Genomic DNA, 17,973 nt, shown 5'->3' on the forward strand with positions numbered 1-17,973 from the left:
TGAGCACAGAAAGCTTTGCAGGAGGGAACAAATAGGTTACCCTAGTGAGAGATCTTTCAGAAATTACCAAAATAAAAACTGAGAGATGTTTTTGCTGTAAAATCTGTGTGATAAAAAGAAATTGTCTGACTGGAATTTCGTGTAGATTTAAGGTAGTGCAGACAGTAAGTGTGCTAATGATCTCATATCTGCATGAAATAACTTCTGGAAATGTTAAAAAAGTAAATTTTGCAGAGTTTTAAAAAGTTCTTTTGCAAAAACATGTTTTAATGCCCCCAATACTCTAACTTCATAGTGAAATTCGAGTATTTTTTTAAAACCAGCTATTGAACCTGTAGATATCTAAGAAAATCCCATTATTTGCTACATGCAATAAGGTTGCTTTTTATCCTTCTTATGCTTCTTAGAGAACAGGAGTTTTTCTCACTAGTTTGGAACTGTGGAAATTTAGTGTGGACCTTCCTCTGAGCATTCCTGCTTTACTGCCTGACTCATTACAGTGGAGCATAAAAGTTTGAAATAGGCAGTACCTTTAATAGATCTCAGGTTGTGAATGTATTTTTCTAGCTGTATTTAAATTGTGCAGGGTTGTTTGAGACAGATAGGATTGATCAGGTCACCCACTTTATCTTCCTGCCAAATACACTTTTGGTTCTCTGATGCCTCTGCCAGTGCTACAGGTAACCTTGAGGAGCACTGAAGATAGGGTTTCCACCACTGTTTTTTTTGTGAGAAACAATGCTGTTGAAATGCATGATTCACAGTAATCTTCCTTGAATCCCAGTCACACACAATCACCACCTGTCTTTGCTTTCAAGTCCTGCTTATAGCCTGCCTTCCTGCCCTCTGTCACCTGTCCTAACACAGTCAAGGTGCCTACTCCAGTCAGTAGTAATGCAAAGGGCTTTTAGAAGGATTGTGTGTTTTTCATTTTCACCTGGAGCTGTGCTCAGCTTTCTGCCCAAGAGAGCTTTCCCCTTAGCACTGATATGCTGTGTGTGTTGCAAGGTGAGCCATCATAGCCAAGCATCTGCTTTGTCCCTCTCCTGCATCTCTGTACTTGCAGTTGTGTGCATCCCTGCCATCCCAAGTGCTTTTGTCCACATTGTCCAGGATGGTGGGGAGTTCTCCCATAGGAGCACTGTCCTCTTTCAAGTCACTCTTTTACAGCATCTCTTTGGTAAAAATGCTTATTCAAAACCAACACACCAAAACCAAAAATGACTTGACAGTTCAATAGCAGGCCAGTTTCTGGACTGATACCACCACCTGCACACTGGTCCATTTTTTTTGGTTCTCTTCTCCATTCCAGTTTTGTCTGTGAGTGCTCATGCTGTTCCTGAGTAAGAAATTGGTTGTTATACCCTGGTTCAACTCAGTGAGACAGTGGTCCATGGGGACAATTTTTAAATACTGCTACACAACATATGGTCGGGAGGAATGGACTGTGACAGTTATGTTGGTTGTATTCATGCTAAATATACAGGAGGAGTTTTGGCAGTATTAATGAGGCTAAGCAGATTAGCCTGGAAGATGCTCTGAGAAACAAAGACATCCATGCAGCCTTCATCAGCACAGAGAATAAAAGCCATGAAGAAACCATCAGGTATTTTGGGGGGTTTCCCCCCTGCTCTTTTTCCCCTTTCCCCTATATTTTAGAAGCACAGAGGAACTGTGTAAAGCTGTTGCAGGAGAAGATATGAACTCTGAGGAAAGACTGCCAGACTAAAAGCCTGAAGTGAATGATAGTGAGTTCCCTAGAGCACCAATAAGCCCTGGAAGAGAGTAGGATTTAAGATGCATTAATTTCCCAAGTAATTCCATTTCTGCACCTCTAGACCTGTGTTTGATGGACAGGCAGCTTAAAACAGGATTTAAAGCCTTTCCTCACAGATTGTATTGTGGAAGGGTAGTCCAGTGCCCCACTCCAACTGCTTACATGTCTGTAAGTCAGAAATTGCAGTCTCAACGCTGTAGCATTTTAGCAACTTGGTGTAGGTGAGTGAGGGAATTCTGTGGCAAAAGAAGAATTAAAATCCCACTCCCCTGCTGTTTAAGTGTGTGATGTGTGCACCACACCATCATTCCTAGGAAAGTTGCCATTTGTTTCTGTTACTCCATGTTGTGCATTTCTCCATGTGGAGCTGGCTGTGGGAATGAGAAGCAGCTTGCAAGGTGAGAGAGGATTAGGATAATATTCTTTTTAACGGCTGATCTTTTATCCCTTTCAGAATGTTCTTAGAAGCTGGGAAACATGTCCTTGTTGAGTACCCCATGGCTTTGTCTGCTAAGGCAGCCCATGAGCTCTGGGAGATGGCTGAGCAGAAAGGTAACACATTTGTTCTCAAGAGCGTAAGCAGTTTTACCTGTTGGGTAGCACCAAAGGCACCAAACTCAAAGGCAAGTCTCCAGCCTGCTTTTAGTCATCACATGCAAGGCAGTATGACTGTCTCAGGGATGTGCCAGTCTAGGATGTAAGACTTCTGCCAACAGAGGAACAAACACACAAATGTCAGTGCTAGGAGTAAGGTATGTTTGCCCTCACAAAAACTCTAGCCTCTATTTGTGACACTTAGAATGCAATTAAAGAGGAAGACTTCTGTCACTGTGATAGCAAAACACTTGATGAGTGCAGCTATTGAACTTGTGCAATTCCCTGTCCTCTCTTTTCCTGGAAATGGAACTGCAGACAGCTCTACTAGCTTCTTGCATTTGTGATGTGCTGGCCACACACAGCTGCTCATGCTACTGCAGGCCAGCAAGGCAGTCCTGTCTGAATGACAGCTTGTCTATAAGGAATATCTCCTTATTTCCAGAAAGTGTGTGGTCCCATCCCAGTGCTGCAAAGGGTCAGAAGCTGGCAGTCAGTGGGGATGAATGGGGCTGCAAAGGGAAGAGCAGTGCAGGGCAGAAGTAGAGTGCAAATCATTTGGATGAGCTGCACTTTTTATACCACTGCTTCTTAAAGATCTCCTTTGTGATTTTTGTCCTGAAACACTGGAGGTATAGGGTTTCTGCTTTGCTGTTTCCCTGTACCAATACCAGTTACTGCCTTGTTGCTCACCAAATGGTTTCCCATTGAGCAGAATTTATGGCTCTTTTCTTGAAGCAGCAGCAGTTAGTGTCAGCAGCCTACAATGAGTCTCCTGGAAATCTTCCAGAAAAACACATACTGAATGAAGGACACATTTAACTTGTATTGGATAACCTCTTATTTCAAAGTAGCCCAATTCATTGCAGTTGGAAGGGAGGTATTCCTTAACATATTGTTCCAATCTGGGTCTGAGCATTATGCTTTTTTTTCCCTTTTCTTTTTCTTTCCTACTGCCCTGGGAGGAAAAATGCAGAACAAGGAAATGTGAGGGGAGAGAGGCCAAGAATTAATCCATCTGTTACTCTGAAGACTCACGTTTCAGCCTTAGCTGAGTATTGGCTTTCATTACAGAGTTTCTGTTAAATGTAGTGGCTACTGTTCCTGCACTCTCTGTATTTGTTGTCTCCTGGAAATCCTTAACCCAAATTGATGCTTCAGCTCAGAGCCCATGTATCCAGGTTTGATTTTCTTCCTGACATCACTTTGTGAGGCATGCAAGAATATTTCTGTGTGAGTTCCCACTGGTGGCTAGTGAAGCCTTTACTGTTTAGACAGGACTTTGATTCACACAGAAAACTTATTTAATCTGTCCTGATTTTTTTTTTGTGATTTTGTTTTGTTTTATTTTAATGGCAGGTAAAGTACTCCATGTGGAGCACATTGAACTTCTTACTGAAGAGTACAAGCAGCTGAAAAAAGAAGTGGCTGGGAAAGACCTGGTGAAGGGAACCTTGCATTTCACAGGTCAGTACCTCTGAAGAAATCAAAAGTCCATCTGGATTTACTCCCCAGGAATGCCAGTGCTTCCAGGCTTCATTCAGTTCTTTCACACAAGACTGTCTATAAACTGACTAGAGACACAGATACTGGTTCTGGATAATTCCCTTGTTGAATCCACATACACCCTTCTGTCCTCAGTATGTCCTGAAGGGCTTGTTGTATATGTACTTTGTGCAGCCCTCTCTGCCACAGCTTGTCAACTGATCCATTTTGACATTAAATGTGTTTATTAACTTTCCTACTCAGTCCACCCACTGACCTTTCTACACCCTGATCTTTAAGCCTGCAATGCTGCAGTTTCTTCATCCTTTCCTATGCAGAAAGCATTATTCTACTTCCTGTTCCTCAAGAGTTTCTATTCCACCAGGTAGTGTCCTTGATGAAAACAAATCAGGATTCCCAGCTTTCAGTGGAATTGCCCGTCTGACGTGGCTAATTGACCTCTTTGGAGACCTCACTGTTACCTCTGCCACCAGAGAGAAGCAGAAGGATAAGAATTATTCCAGAATGACTGTTCACTTTCTGACAGCAAACAAGAAGTGAGTAATGTCTATGGCAGCACGTGAACCAGGCTCCTCCTCATCATCTGCAGGACTTCTGCCTGCATGAGTTCTGGATTCTCCTCTCCTCTTGTGAAAACAGAATGGGTGGAGGCTGGCATGAAAGTGTACATGTCTTTTAAAGATGTATTTTATAATATTGAGTTTGATCTCTCTTTTATTATGTGGTGACAATATCCTTCCTATCAACTAGGATGTTTTTAATAGCCTTGCTAAAAAGCGGTATATTACAACTATGAAGTAAGTCCCCAGTATTCCATTCTGTATCTTGACTACTCAGCTTGGTCCAGAGAGTGATGGAAACTCTCAGGTTTGGTCAATCTGGGCCATCTGTGCAAAGTTCATGTCCTTTCGAATAAGTTGAAGTTACTTACAACATCAGTTCAAAGCGACCAGATACAATTTGAGAATTATCTGATATGAAAAGGTAGAGAGAAATTACCCAATGGTGATGGAACTCCTTGTTTTTTTTTTTTTTTTTTGATTGCAGATATGCCGATAGACCTCTTTAAAAGCCCAAACCTAACCCAGCATTTTAGATAAATGTGTTAAAGTAGTAACCTGAAGGAGTAGCTATTTGGGGAGTGAATAGTCAGGGCTCCTTTAAACTTACAGCTTCACCACAGGTCTGGTTAAGCATTTCATCAGCCACTGTACAAACCCCATTGCAGTTTATCATGGGATTATCATCTTGTTTTAGCAATCTTCCTCTCTGTTTAAATAAAACAGCATTTCCAATTCCTTGTGAAATGCAGTTGTGAGAGGACAGAACTCTGTATACAAGCTCTGTTTACCCTCTTAGCCATTTGCTAGTAACATGATAGCTGTGAAGATCTAGATAGGGTGAGATTTTGAACTATTTCCAGCAGATGGAACTAGCGGGTGGTTTAAACATTTCCCTGGCTGCCCTGTCTCCTGGGTAGTCCTTAGCTGCTATGTATGATATTTGCTGGATACAGAACTGGTTCTGGATTACTTTTTTTCCCCTGCTCCTCAGCACTAACCAATATTTGCTTCTCTTGGCCACTACTATTTGTATGGATCAATGTTTTCTCACCGTGTTTTAATAACTTTGGGGACAGTCAGTTTTATGCCTCTGGGAGAATTTAGGGTGGGTGGAAAATTACATAGCGTTCCTGTATTGTGTTCGGTGCTGGGGCCATATTTCCTGCTGACCTTCCCCCACTGACGTCAGGGGAGTTACTGCAGTAGAGAATTTGGCCCACTCTCTGTCAAGTGAAGTTATGGCCCAGCAGTAACGGTGGTGGTGTTACATATCTAATTTTCCCAACCATTATTTTGCTGAAGGGATGGTGAAGGTCTGTACCTTTCATGAGGGGTACCCCATCCTTTTTTGAAAGACATGAATACAGTAACCTTGAGAAATCAGGTTAATTCATTTTCTGCCTTTGAAGATACAGCAGGTGCAGAATGCAGGAGCCTGTGTTCTGCTTGTTAAGCAGGGATTTGTGTAAAGGGTAGTCTGTCTCCATTGCACAGCCCACCCTCCCTGCTCTTCTGGCTCTGGGTGGATTTTGGAGGTGTGTGTTAATGCCGGCACCCAGCTATTTGAGAGATGACCTCTGCCTCTGTTGTGTGTCCAAGACAGCTGAGCTGACAGCCTCTCTGTGATACAACATTGAGCAATCCAGGAAGAGCCAAACCTCTACTGACAGCGCATCTGGTTTGGGACTGCAATTCTTGTCCCAGGATTACAAAGCTTGGATTCAGTAAATGTCAGAAATCAATTTTTAGTGCAAGCTGGAGAGGTAATGATTTGGGCAGCATTTCTTTTGATGTTAACTAGGAATAGGGTCTAATTGTCTAGTTCTCGTCCAAGCTAAGGGAGCCTCTCATTGATTTAATGATAAAATAAAAATATTGGCATTTTCAAAAAGTTAAAAGGAAAATGTTTAAAAGAAGTTGAAGGCATTCCTAAACATATACTGACAAGAAACATTTGAACTTATGTTTTTGGGGAGAGCTAAGCTTTCAAAGTCTAATAAAATATCTTCAAATTGAACATTCATAGAAAATGATGCAATAGATGCTTTCTGCAGAAGTTGCGGCATAAAATTTTAAGCTGAGTGGACCCAGAATTTCAAGCATGAAACCAGCCTAATTCTTCTGGCGGTACACAGAGTGTTTGCTTTATATTGGTTTGTTGAGCTATTGCAGTCCAGCGAGGTATGCTCATTATTTGAGGAAAAAGGGAATTAGAAAAGCAGAAGGGTTTTTTTCAGTGTAGCTGAGAAAATGCTATCAGTTTACAATTTGGAAAGACAAAATGGCTGTAGAAGGGTTAGGGTGTTTTCTTCACTGCAGACCATTTGCTTTGCAGTCAGTATAAAGGTGGTTTGTTAGTGCTTGATTAAATTTTCTTTAACTACCCAACATATGTAACCCGGCTTTATTTGGATGTCAAAAATATTGGATTTGTTGCATGTAAGTAACTCTACTAACACTTTTAAATAACGAAATGTATCTGTAGCTAGATAATACTTTGATGCAAATATTTAATTACAGTGGGTAAATTGTCTATGAAAAAAGCTCCAGCCCTTCACAATTTTCTGACATAAAATACAAATCTGTTTCTTAAGCTGCAAAATTGCTTAAATAATGTGTGGGCTTGCAACATACTTATCTTTATAGCAAAATGAGAGGCTTATTTCAGAGTAGAAGTTGTTGTTAATTAAAAATGAATACATTTTGCTTACCAATCAAGTAGAATCAACCTCTCTTTGGGAATATGATGAAAAATCCAATTGCAGAAGAAGATAAATCTGTTAGTAAATCCAACATTTTCCTCCTCACTGATCTAAATCAGTCATTCTAATTACTTTGAATAAATTCTGCCCGCTCTGCATGTTTGTGCTTCTGATTCAGTGGCTTCCCAAGCTAGAGCAGAAGGCATGTGCTTGAGCTTGATCACTGGTGTGCATCTGCTCTAGATCACCCCAGCGAGGTGATCCTGCACTGACAGGGCCTGTTTTGGATCAAGAGCTCCTTGCTATTACATGATGGAAATCTTTGCTGTGCCTGCCCAGTGGTTTCTTCATGTCTACCCACCTAAGATAAAACAGCATTGAGTAACAGTGGCCTGAACCCTCTGTGACTCTTTACTGTCATAGGAATATAAAACCATCGAGTCAGAGCAAAGCCCCAGCTTGCTCAGCAGCCTTTCTCTGACCCAGATCAACAGCCTTTACCTCAGGGAAGTAGGATGGGAACATGGAAAGCACTGAGCAATATGCCCCCCAAACACCATTCTGGCTTGCAGTGACATGTAGTCCTGGGACTTCCTAAAACACATGGTGCCTTTGCATTTATTAGTCTTATGAGATTTTTTTTTTGTGCATTTTTTCAGGCTGTGATTTGGGTATTTTTTCCCCCTCCAGTTGTTTCATTCTGTTCAATCAGGTTCATCTGGCCATGCTTAATTTGTAGGGGAAGTGGTGGAGATGTGGAAGTACAGGTGAGCAAAGGATAATTGATACAGTGCTGTAAATATACAAACTGAATCCAAGAGCATAAAAGATGAGAGGTGCAGAAGCATTAAGCTGAGCACTCTGCAGGATGTGTTCAGGGCAGATTGACAAGGACTTTCTTTCCAGATCTAATGATACTGAAGATTTAATGGGCAGTACTTGGAGACAGAATTTATTCTTCCAGACTATTGATGCCTTCATAATTTGTGGGTGGCAGACTAAAGTAGGCCATAAAGGACTGTGGAAGGGCCATCAATAACCAAGTAAGAGAAATAATGTGCATCCTGTAAACACAGGCAGTAGTGAGTGCTGATGAATGAGCTGCAGAAAGGCAATGGTACGGTTCAGGCAGTTGACAAAAGACCAGGAAGGGAGCATTGTGACTGTGGCTGATATTGAGGGGCATTCCTCAAAGGCATTGCAGTGTTGGGTCAAGGAGTTTAAGACCCCTGAAGTGGCACAGAATGTCCCATGGCTCCTTTCCCCTCAGCCAGGATGGGAAGTTGGGAAGGAAGGTGTGAGCCATGCAAGTCAATAGCCAATACCACCAGGCTTGGTTGGAGACTGTGCTATCATGTTGGCATAAGACAGGACTCTGCTCTGATTAAGAAAGGCCTGCTTGAGAGTCTGTGTAGGTATAATTTTTAGGATCAGCACAATGCTCCCTGTGATGAGAATGAAACATTTTAAAAGTTCAGAGAGAATGGACACGTGTCTGTGTCAGTGAATTTGTTCACTGGGGTTCAGCTCGCATAGTAGCACCTGGGTCATCATTATGTACCCGTGTGACTTAAATCTATTCTTGCTGGAGGAATAACTAGACATTGAGGGCCTTTTGAGTTTAGCTGTGACTGAATTATGTACAAAATATTTGGACATTTAACTGCACTTTTCATCCAAGTCCACAAACAAACAGCCCACAAACCTCCCTCTTCCTTATGAGATGTGGCTTGATGTTGCTTGCTTCACTTTGTTCATAGGGAAAACAAAGCTAGACAGAGCTTAGATAGTCTGCTGAGAGTCATGGCATGAAACAGTGGCAGAGTTAAGACTATTACCTGCTGTTGAGCTCTATAACCACAAGGCATTTTGGTCAGGATACATTGCCTAAATATGCAATAATTGATATTCAAAAATGGTGCATTTATTAGAGCATTTTCTGCAGATACTGAGAAAACAACCCAAACAAATTAGAACTGTTGATTCAATTTCTTAATTAATACTTTCTGCTCCTTCACGCTTAGACCCTTGACTTGGATTGAAGAAAGAGGACCAGGGATGAGACGTGAAAAGAAAATCAACTTCTGTTTCACAAGTGGTTGCCTGGAGAACTTCCCTGAAGCCCCAAGATCTTCTGTGGGCCTTTTCATGCAGGATCAGAACTTCTTTGCCAAGAAACTGCTGGGCCAGGTCTCCAAGGAGGAGCTGGCTGCTGAGAAACGGCGAATTTTGCGGTGTCTTGACCTTGCCGAGGTAATCCAGCAGTACTGTGAAGAGCCAGAGAAAATCTATTCCTGAGACTGCTCTTAGGAAAGGAAGAACACAGCAGACAGAAAAGCTGTAGGGCTAGAACTCACTGTTGTCATCAAGCAGTTGCTATTTCTGTTTCATTACCTTATTTTTGACTGCTTGTGATTCCTGGGCTCTCCAGGTGTTCTGGTAGAGTCTGGGCTATACCCTGTGCCTTCAGGTCTTCACCAGACTAAAGCAATTCCCCTGCTCTGATGCATCCCTGTCCTTTTAGGTAGTTAGGAACCTAGCAGCAGCAAGCTTTTCTGTGGTTCAGCTGGGAATATGCCTGACAGTAGATCCTGCAGGACTGTAAATACTATATATAATTGTCTCTCCCAGTGTCCGTCCCCCCATTCCAGATATGTCTGGAAATGAAATGTCTCAATAGTATTCATGTACTATTTTTGAGAATGAAGTTCCAGTTCAGTTTTCCACCTCTTTACTTGAAATACAGAACTTGTGCCGCCACAGTCTTGACCTTTTCTTCCAATTGCCCTGAATAGTTCTGTGTGTTTGTTCTAATTAGCAGTCTTGCCTGTTAGGTATTGGGGGGGGTTTCACACTAGAGGTCAACTATGGTCAAATTAAATCTGTATTGGAATTAAACCAGAATAGAAGAAGAATCTTGTCTCTTGATAGAGAGATGTTGATTTCATTCACTTTCTCTGGTGCTCTGTGCCAACATAGAAATCTTTTCCCAGCAGAGATGAGAAACATGCATTGAACTAATGCATTGCCTGCCTGCTCTCTACTGAACCTAAATATTTTTGGTTTTGTACTGGAAGCAGCCTATTGTTCTCTTTCATTTGTGTTCTAATTCAGCGTGGGAGTGCATCATAGCAAAAAATAATAAATATCTTGCATTTAAGAAAAGAAGATCACTAATGCACTCCTGGAAGCAGAGAAATTCATCGGGAATAGTGATAAATTTAGAATAGCATTGTAGAAAACAGCAATTTGCAAATATATCCATGTGTTTATGTCATGGTTCAACCCCAGCTGGCAAGTAAGCACCTGGCAGCTGCTTGCTTATTGTACCTCAGTGGGATGGGGGAGAGAATCAGAAAGGTAATAGTGAGGGGGAAAAAAGTTGGGTTGGGATAATGACAGTTTAACAGATAAAGCAAAAGCTGCACAGGCAAGCAGAGCAAAAGAGGGAATTCATTCAGTGCTTCCGATGGGCAGGCAGGTGTTCAGCCACTCCCAGGAAATCACAGCTCTATCACACACCACAGCTACTTGGGAAAACATCCCTCTGAATGCCCCCCCTTCATTCTCCTTCCCCAGCTTTATATACCATATGGTATGAAATACTGCTTTGTGGTCAGCTCTCCTGGCTGTGTCCACTCCAAAATTCTTGTGCACCCCCAGCCTACCTGCTGGTAGGATGGGGTGAGAAGCAGGAAAGGCCTTGAGGCTGTGCAAACACAGCTTAGCAACAACTAAAACATCCCTGTGTTATCAACACTTTCCAGCAAAATCCAAAACACAGCCCCCTATTAGCTGCTCTGAATCAAATTAGCTCTACCCCAGCCAAAACCAGACCAGGTTATAGCATATACACCTGTGGGAATGGGTCTTTAGCATTTTTACTGCAGTCACAGGATCACGTATGAAAACATTATCACTTCCCTAAAGAAGCATTTTAGTTTTAGAAGCCTAAACACCGCACAATGCTATTAACAATTCCTCTGGTTGCCTTTTATTTTCTAATTACAGCATCTGCTGGTGCTGTATTAATATAGAGGCCAACTTCAGTCTGTGCAATTGTTCTTTCAAACCAAAATGGTATTTTTTTCTATTTAATCATTTGGGCAATTTTTTAATAAGGGAGCATATATGTTGTGAATGTATACATAATTGCAGCCAGTCAATAGTGACAATTAAAAGTCTTCCTTTGGGTAAATTTTCATTCAGGAGCTGGATACAATTCAGTCTTGCTGGAAACAAGAAAGAAAAATCTGTACAATTTTCTCCCAAATCAGTCAGATTTTAGCAATGACCGGAGCTTGATGTGTGAATGAATTCTGCATGTGACATTTGTTTAAATCTACCCTATCTGTTAAAATCAGTGAAAATTCTCGTGTTGTCTTCAGTGAATTGAGAGCCATGTGAGTTGGCAGCAGATTTCTGCAGTCAGATCCTGTGCTTGTCCACCCAAGTGGATACCTTACTGAGCATTTACAGGGTGCTACTGTGTTGGATATGGCATGGGCAGATCTGATGTTCTGTGAGAGAGAAAAGTGGATTTTTGGCAAAACACAAACAGGCCATCTGGGATTAGAATGAATTAGAATCTTCTGTGTGTGTCTGCTAGGTGTGACAGCCAGTGAAAGTTGCTGTTCCTTGACGAACTCCTGATCTGTGAATATGGGGTGAATGCCACTTGTTTACATGCTAACTCATAATGGGTAGTTGGGGAGAGAGGGAAAAGGGAAAGGAGATCTCTAGGCATCAGAATTAGTCAGCACATCTCCCTGAGCATCCTCTGCAATTGCTGGTGAGAGCAGTATTTCCCTAGGAAACAAATTCATGGGAGCTGTGTAGAGCAGCAATATAGTATTGTGCAGTGAATTGTCCTCTGGAGAAGCTTGCTTGTATAGAGAGCACCTGGGGAAATCAGCTGGTTAATTTGAGCTAGGGAAGGCAGATGCCTAGAGCTTGGATATCCCACACTCTCCTTCATTCCCCTCCCATTCCTTCCACCTGACCTGCTTACCTACTGCTGTCTGTCCTGCTCCTGGGAGCCTGCATCATTTAAATGGCTTTTCCTTCTGCCCTGTGAATTTGCCAAGGTACCGTGGTCATTTGTATATGGGAGCTACTGGATGTCTAGTTCCAAATGTATGTATTGTTTAACCAGATGTTAAACTCACCAATAAAATACTGGAGCTCATAATCATTCTTTTTTGTTCCCTTTGTCCTTTCTTAGCAGTTCCCATTGCCTGTGCTGAAAGTGATTCGGTTGCAACTGGCTTTTTTCCCCTTTTCACTCCTCAAGGCCTGTGAAATCCTGCCAGGGTCTACAGGCTGTGATGATATCCTAAAGACCTCAGCTGCCTCCTCCTGTTTCAAAGTTCTGAATACAGGTGTGGTAGGATTTGTGACCTTACCTCACCTCATGAGATTTCCCACAAAATTCCTGAACCCAGGCAGTTTTAGAGATGCAGAGGTATGGAAGGCACGAATAAGATGTGACGTGAGCAGTAATTATAGTCCATTCTTTAGATATAGCTGATTTTCTACTCATTCTGCTGGAAATCACCCTACTGCTGTGGAACACTCTAGGAATTCCTTTGCAGGAGCCTTGTTAACTGCCTGATGCTGTGAGTTTTCCTGGAAAGTGCTATGACGCACAATGCTTCCGCATGGAGGAGAGGTGTTTCTTTCCTGACAGAGGCTGGAGATTGACTCTGGCAGATGAGAGGTATGGAATCACTAACTGCAGCAAGCTAGCTGAAATGTGGAAAAAGTGGTTTGATACAAATCCCTTCTCAGAGGGCTAGAGGTCGTGGGAGTGGAAAATTTCCAAAAAGCAAAGAAACTAGATATTGGTATGAGGAGCTGGAAAGCTGTGCAAGAAGTTCTGGCTGGGATGGAGAGATGAGTATCATTCTGGGATCAACTTGAGAGCTTGTTCTGTGGGTCCTGGGAACAGGGTCTAACTTACCTTTGTGATTACTTAGGGTTATCAGGAACAGTACAGGAACATGGGAGGTGGGATCCGGGGGAGGGCAAAGAGTACCATGGGACCCCACAGGAGCTGCTTGAGCTGGGATTATTTATGAGGATGTCATTGGAACCTTCCCCTGAGCAGATCAGAGAGACAAGGAAGGGGGAAGGCCAGGGCTGGCAGCTGTGCAGACTGGGGCTGCTTTTCAAATGCTCCTACTGCATCAAAACCAGCTTTTAAAAATGAATAGTATGTTCAGAATGGCATCTGAGTAAAACTGCAGGGCTGAGTTGGGATTGCAGCTCCTCCAGCAGTTTGCAGAGGGGTCACGGTGGTAAAGACCTAACTGTACATCTGTTTTCAGCTGTCATTCAAGATGCTGGATTCCTTCAGGTGGGCAGTATGATCCAGTGCCTTGCACATCCCCACGGTTTGCTGGTGAGTGATGCACCAAAGGAAACTCACAGCACTCTGTGCTGATGTAATTCATGCAGTAGCACTTACTGCTCCCCGAGGCATGTGATGTGCTCTGTGAACAGTAATAAAACACAACACCAGGAAGATAAGGATCTCCAGTAAAATAATAACTCCAGTTTTTGACAGAGATAGAGGGATATTTGGTTAGCTTTAAGTGCTGTAAGCTGCTGTTTGTAGAGGCTGAATTAAATAAGGTTACAGGACTCTGTTGGGAAACCCATCAGAATTTTTGTTTAAAGAAGGGATGTAGCAGAGGTATTATCAGTAGCAGACTTCATCCCTAATCCAGAAGAACCAAGCGCTGAGATGGGATGACAGAAGATGTCCATGCAGTACAGTTTGGTTCAATACAAAACAGTGGAGCCAGCTCTGGCTGAGCTACCTCTGTTACCACAAGGGCTGGCTTGCAATGTAATTTCATCTGACCAGATGTGCACAGCTTCTCAGCAGAGCTGGGTGGCCCAAGTGGAGCACTGGGCTAACTCATCACGCCAGGGAAACACACCCACAGCTCGGCCTGAAGCGCCCCTTTGGCTCCTGGCTTTAGCAGCCTCAGCAGTAACTTCCTCCAGTTTACACTTTGGGGCTGCAAAGGGAACTGAAATGCAGCTCCCAACCCGTGCTTTCTGCTTTCTTGCTGACCTGACCTGATTAAAACAGACAGCTTTTCTCCCACCCTTCAACATGACATAAGTGACAAAGCTGCTGCATTGTGATGGCAGCAAAGCTGCAGGGACCATGGTGGTGTTACCAGTTGCAAAGCCCCAGGTTTAGTTCTTGTTTTCCACATCTTGGCAATAAACACATCTTACTGGAGCCCAGCTCCATGCAGGTCAATAAGCATAGAAGTTTCAAACTAATAAGTTAAATAAGATGACATCATCAGAAGCTCTGAATAGTAGCCTGCAGAAATGCATGCTAGAACTTATAAAAATAAATGTGTCCTGATCTAATAAAAATCCCTTCATCTAGGTTACTACTTCAAAAAACTTCTCTAAAACTTCATGCTCAGGGAATCTTAGATCATGTTGTGTGTGAGTTGACTTCTGATTTAGCTGCTGCTGCTGTTACAACCTGCCTTCTGGAATTCCTGTTTACCACACCTGGTGTATTGTGCTATCCTGCCTGACCTCCAGTGAGTCATCCCTTTTCCCTGATAAAAGTCAGCCTACAAAGAATCCAGTCACATGTCTCTAAAACAGCTAGATTGCCTCAAGACAGTGAATTAATAATTAATGAATTAGGGCTTTCTGATGTTCTGTGCATGGGTGTTATTTGAGTAACAAATAAGTCAAAATAATTTTAAAATGCTAAGTTAATCCTTAGCAGAAAGTCAAGACGAGCTTGACAGATTAACAATAACAACAGTAACAACAACAATAATAATATTAATAATAACAATAGTAATAATACTGGCTGAAATAATGTCCCTTTGTGAATATTCTGTCTTTTGGGAGTTATAAAACACCCCAGAAACAGATAGGATAAGGCTCTGTATTAGTAGAAAGCTGTGAGTGAACCATTAGCTCTTCTTTTTTCTTACATAACTCAAATGTTGTCTACAATACAAATATAGTTCTAATTAAAATAGTCTCTTCCAATAATTTGGGAAGCAGTGCTCTGGCAGCATTTGGGGTTTTTATTTGATGCCAGAATTTATCGCTGTGTCCCAGTCTGAGTAGGCAGCAATATCCTCCTCCTGTGTGACACTTCAAGGGGCTGTTTATATCTGTTGTCTCTCTTCCTCTCACCTACATCAAGAGCTCCTCCACCTTTTAGAAACTATGCAATTCCCTTGTAAGTTGTCATCTCTCCTTTATTCTGGCCCTTATTATAAGCAGTTCTTGTGGATAACACGGCTTTGCAAAGACTTGGTGAGTTTTTAAATTAATCAGTATCCCTTCTCTCAGTTCCCTCTGATGTGAGTTTTCATTTTATGAATTCCACCATTGGTGGATTTGTTATTGAGTTCAGCAGTTTTAAGCCCTTTCTTTCTAGTACTGAAACAAAATACACAATTATTGTAGAAAAGCCCTGGATGCTGACATTATCCTGTCATTAATACTGCATTTTTGCATATGGGGACTGTTTTAATTACTAATTTTGTTCACATAGGCAGTGTTCATGTTTAGACCTTTTCTTTTACCATACTGGAACCCATTTGTCTCCAGATTTCAAATGTTATAGAAATTTCTTTCAGAACTGTTAAGATGGAGAGTTACAAATGACTTATTATTATCTTTATCTTATTTTGACCTATGGTCAAATCTGAACTATCTGTGTTCCTGTTTCTACCTGTATGGCTTGATCTTGCCTGCTAGTCCAGCTGCATTGAACTCAGGCAGGGTAGGTTTAGCTGTGGGTCTTTGTGCACACCTTGCCTCTCACCAGGCATGCTTTTTGCTTTGCACGGTGCAATCCACCTCTGCTGCAAACCTGCTGTGTTCTAACGTTTGCTTCTCTTGTAATAGCACATCCTGCTGTTGTACCCTCACCTCTCTGGGCTCATGAGACTGTTGCTCATATCTGCTTTATTACAGATACCTGTTTTATTACATGACCATGTAGGTCATAACTGCACACCAGAGCACTCCTGTGTGCTGTTTATATCTTGTTTCTCTGTATTAAATTATCAGCCATTAGAGCTTTCTCTACATTTGCTTTTGAGCTTGATTTTATTAGGAGCTCATCTTTCAGTCTGTCATCCCAGCCTGCCAAGGCACAGTCATTGTCAGCTGTAGCCAGGTTACATGCTCATGAATCATTTTGGAATGTCCTTGATTTCACTCATCAGAGTGATAATAATGGGTTTTGTATAGCTCAAGCAGTGGACTCAGCCTTTTTTTTTTTTTTCATTCTGTGCCTTATTTTTGTTGCTTTCAGATCTTTTGCAGGATGCTCTCAGAAATTCAATGCTCTCAGAAATTCTGCCCTGTGCATGGCAGAGTGTAGCTGTGGTATTTTAGGGTGCAACTTAGCACACGTTTATTTGGGCAGGACCCCCAAGCACCTACTGCTTGTCCCTGCCAAGCTGCCTTTATGCAACTGTGGTGCTTTCATCTTCTACTGCTCTACCTGTTGAGGTTCCTCCAGGTGTGCTGTGCTGCTGCCATTGCTGTCTCCAGTATTTGCCCTTTTCCAGTATTGAAGGTGCGGCCCTGAGGTGATTAGCAAGAGGATCAAGAGAGGGCAGTAAAGAAAGGAACAGGCAGCAGTAATTCTCCACCCAAAATCTGGCCAACAGTGGGAGGGATAGAGCCTGTTCTGGAGGGGGGAGAGAGAAGGCTGAGCAGTCAATCTCAGTCACCCCTTCACCAGCACCCCCTCAACAAGGTAGAAAGGTGGACTCAGCTACACAGCCTCACATTGCAAGCACTTGTTCTTCCCCTTGATGTCCCACCAGAAGGTGTTTCAAAGGGGACAAGTGTCCATGAAGGTGGTTGACACCAGTCACAATGGGAAACTTGGTAGAGGAAGGCTCGCTTTGTCTCTTACCTCGTACACACCTTCCTCAAACATACCTTGCTTTCTAATGAGTTGTAGCAAAGAGTCACATTCCTTTTAGCGTCTATTTCAAGAGGCTCCTCCTTCCCACGCCACAGAATCATCTGGGTTTTGGAAAGGAGGTGAGATGGGAGAGCAGCACAAAGTAAGGTCCAGCACCATGCCTGCCTTTTGGTGCTCTAAGTGGGAGCTGTGCCTCACTGTGAGAGCAAGGAGAGTGATGGAGGAAGCCCACCCAGGAGCAGGGTTTCACCTGGACACTGTGCTCTCTTTTTCTGCCTGCTAAGTTCTTATCATGTGGTCTGCAGCAGTAAGGGCTAGTCCCGTGACTTTGGAAATCCTGGAGTGGAGAACTTAGGAATTTCCACATGGGGTGAAGCTCTGGACACAGTATAGGACTGGGCTGGTCACAGTCAGTTTCACTTCTTATCATCCTTTGACCAGCAGGATTTGTACCTTCTCTTCCTCATAGCTTTGCTAAAGTCACCTTCTGAAGGAAGCAGCAATGCCTTGACTGGCTGCATGGGACAGGACAGCCGTGCTGCTGCCTCAGGAAAGTCCAACAATCTACCAGCTCCCTTGGGGAAGCATTGGAATTCGATCTGTAGCATCACAAATATGACAAAGTAGTGAATGAAACCCTCACTATTTTCTTACTCCATTGTATGTAGACCTCTCTATCTTCACGAGTGTTTTGTACAGATTCAAGTTGCCAGCCCCAGTACAAAGGTGAACCTGGTGGTTCTGGAGAGTGATGAGTTGCTACAATACAGATGTATAGGAAAAGGATAAAACAGTGAAAACTAAATAATTCTAATAAAGAAAGGGTAGGGGAATTTTTACCTCTACTCTTAGTCACCTCAGTAAGGTACTCTACAAGATTCA

At 42.6% G+C, this 17,973-nt stretch overlaps 1 protein-coding gene across 2 annotated transcripts in view; it reads left to right on the plus strand.

Annotated features, from left to right (window-relative positions):
• BLVRA (biliverdin reductase A) overlaps positions 1-12,333 on the plus strand; it is a 29,397-nt gene extending 17,064 nt beyond the window's left edge. For both annotated transcript variants that reach the window (XM_059850024.1, XM_059850016.1), the window contains 5 exons: positions 1,487-1,606; positions 2,232-2,329; positions 3,731-3,838; positions 4,242-4,413; positions 9,167-12,333. In XM_059850024.1, coding sequence (XP_059706007.1) covers positions 1,487-1,606; positions 2,232-2,329; positions 3,731-3,838; positions 4,242-4,413; positions 9,167-9,440 — 772 coding nt within the window. In that variant the 3' untranslated portion in view covers positions 9,441-12,333. The remainder of the gene's footprint in view (positions 1-1,486; positions 1,607-2,231; positions 2,330-3,730; positions 3,839-4,241; positions 4,414-9,166) is intronic.
• The last annotated feature ends 5,640 nt before the right edge of the window (positions 12,334-17,973 follow it).

Source organism: Haemorhous mexicanus, chromosome 1, assembly GCF_027477595.1.
Source record: "Haemorhous mexicanus isolate bHaeMex1 chromosome 1, bHaeMex1.pri, whole genome shotgun sequence".
Lineage (NCBI taxonomy): Eukaryota > Metazoa > Chordata > Aves > Passeriformes > Fringillidae > Haemorhous > Haemorhous mexicanus.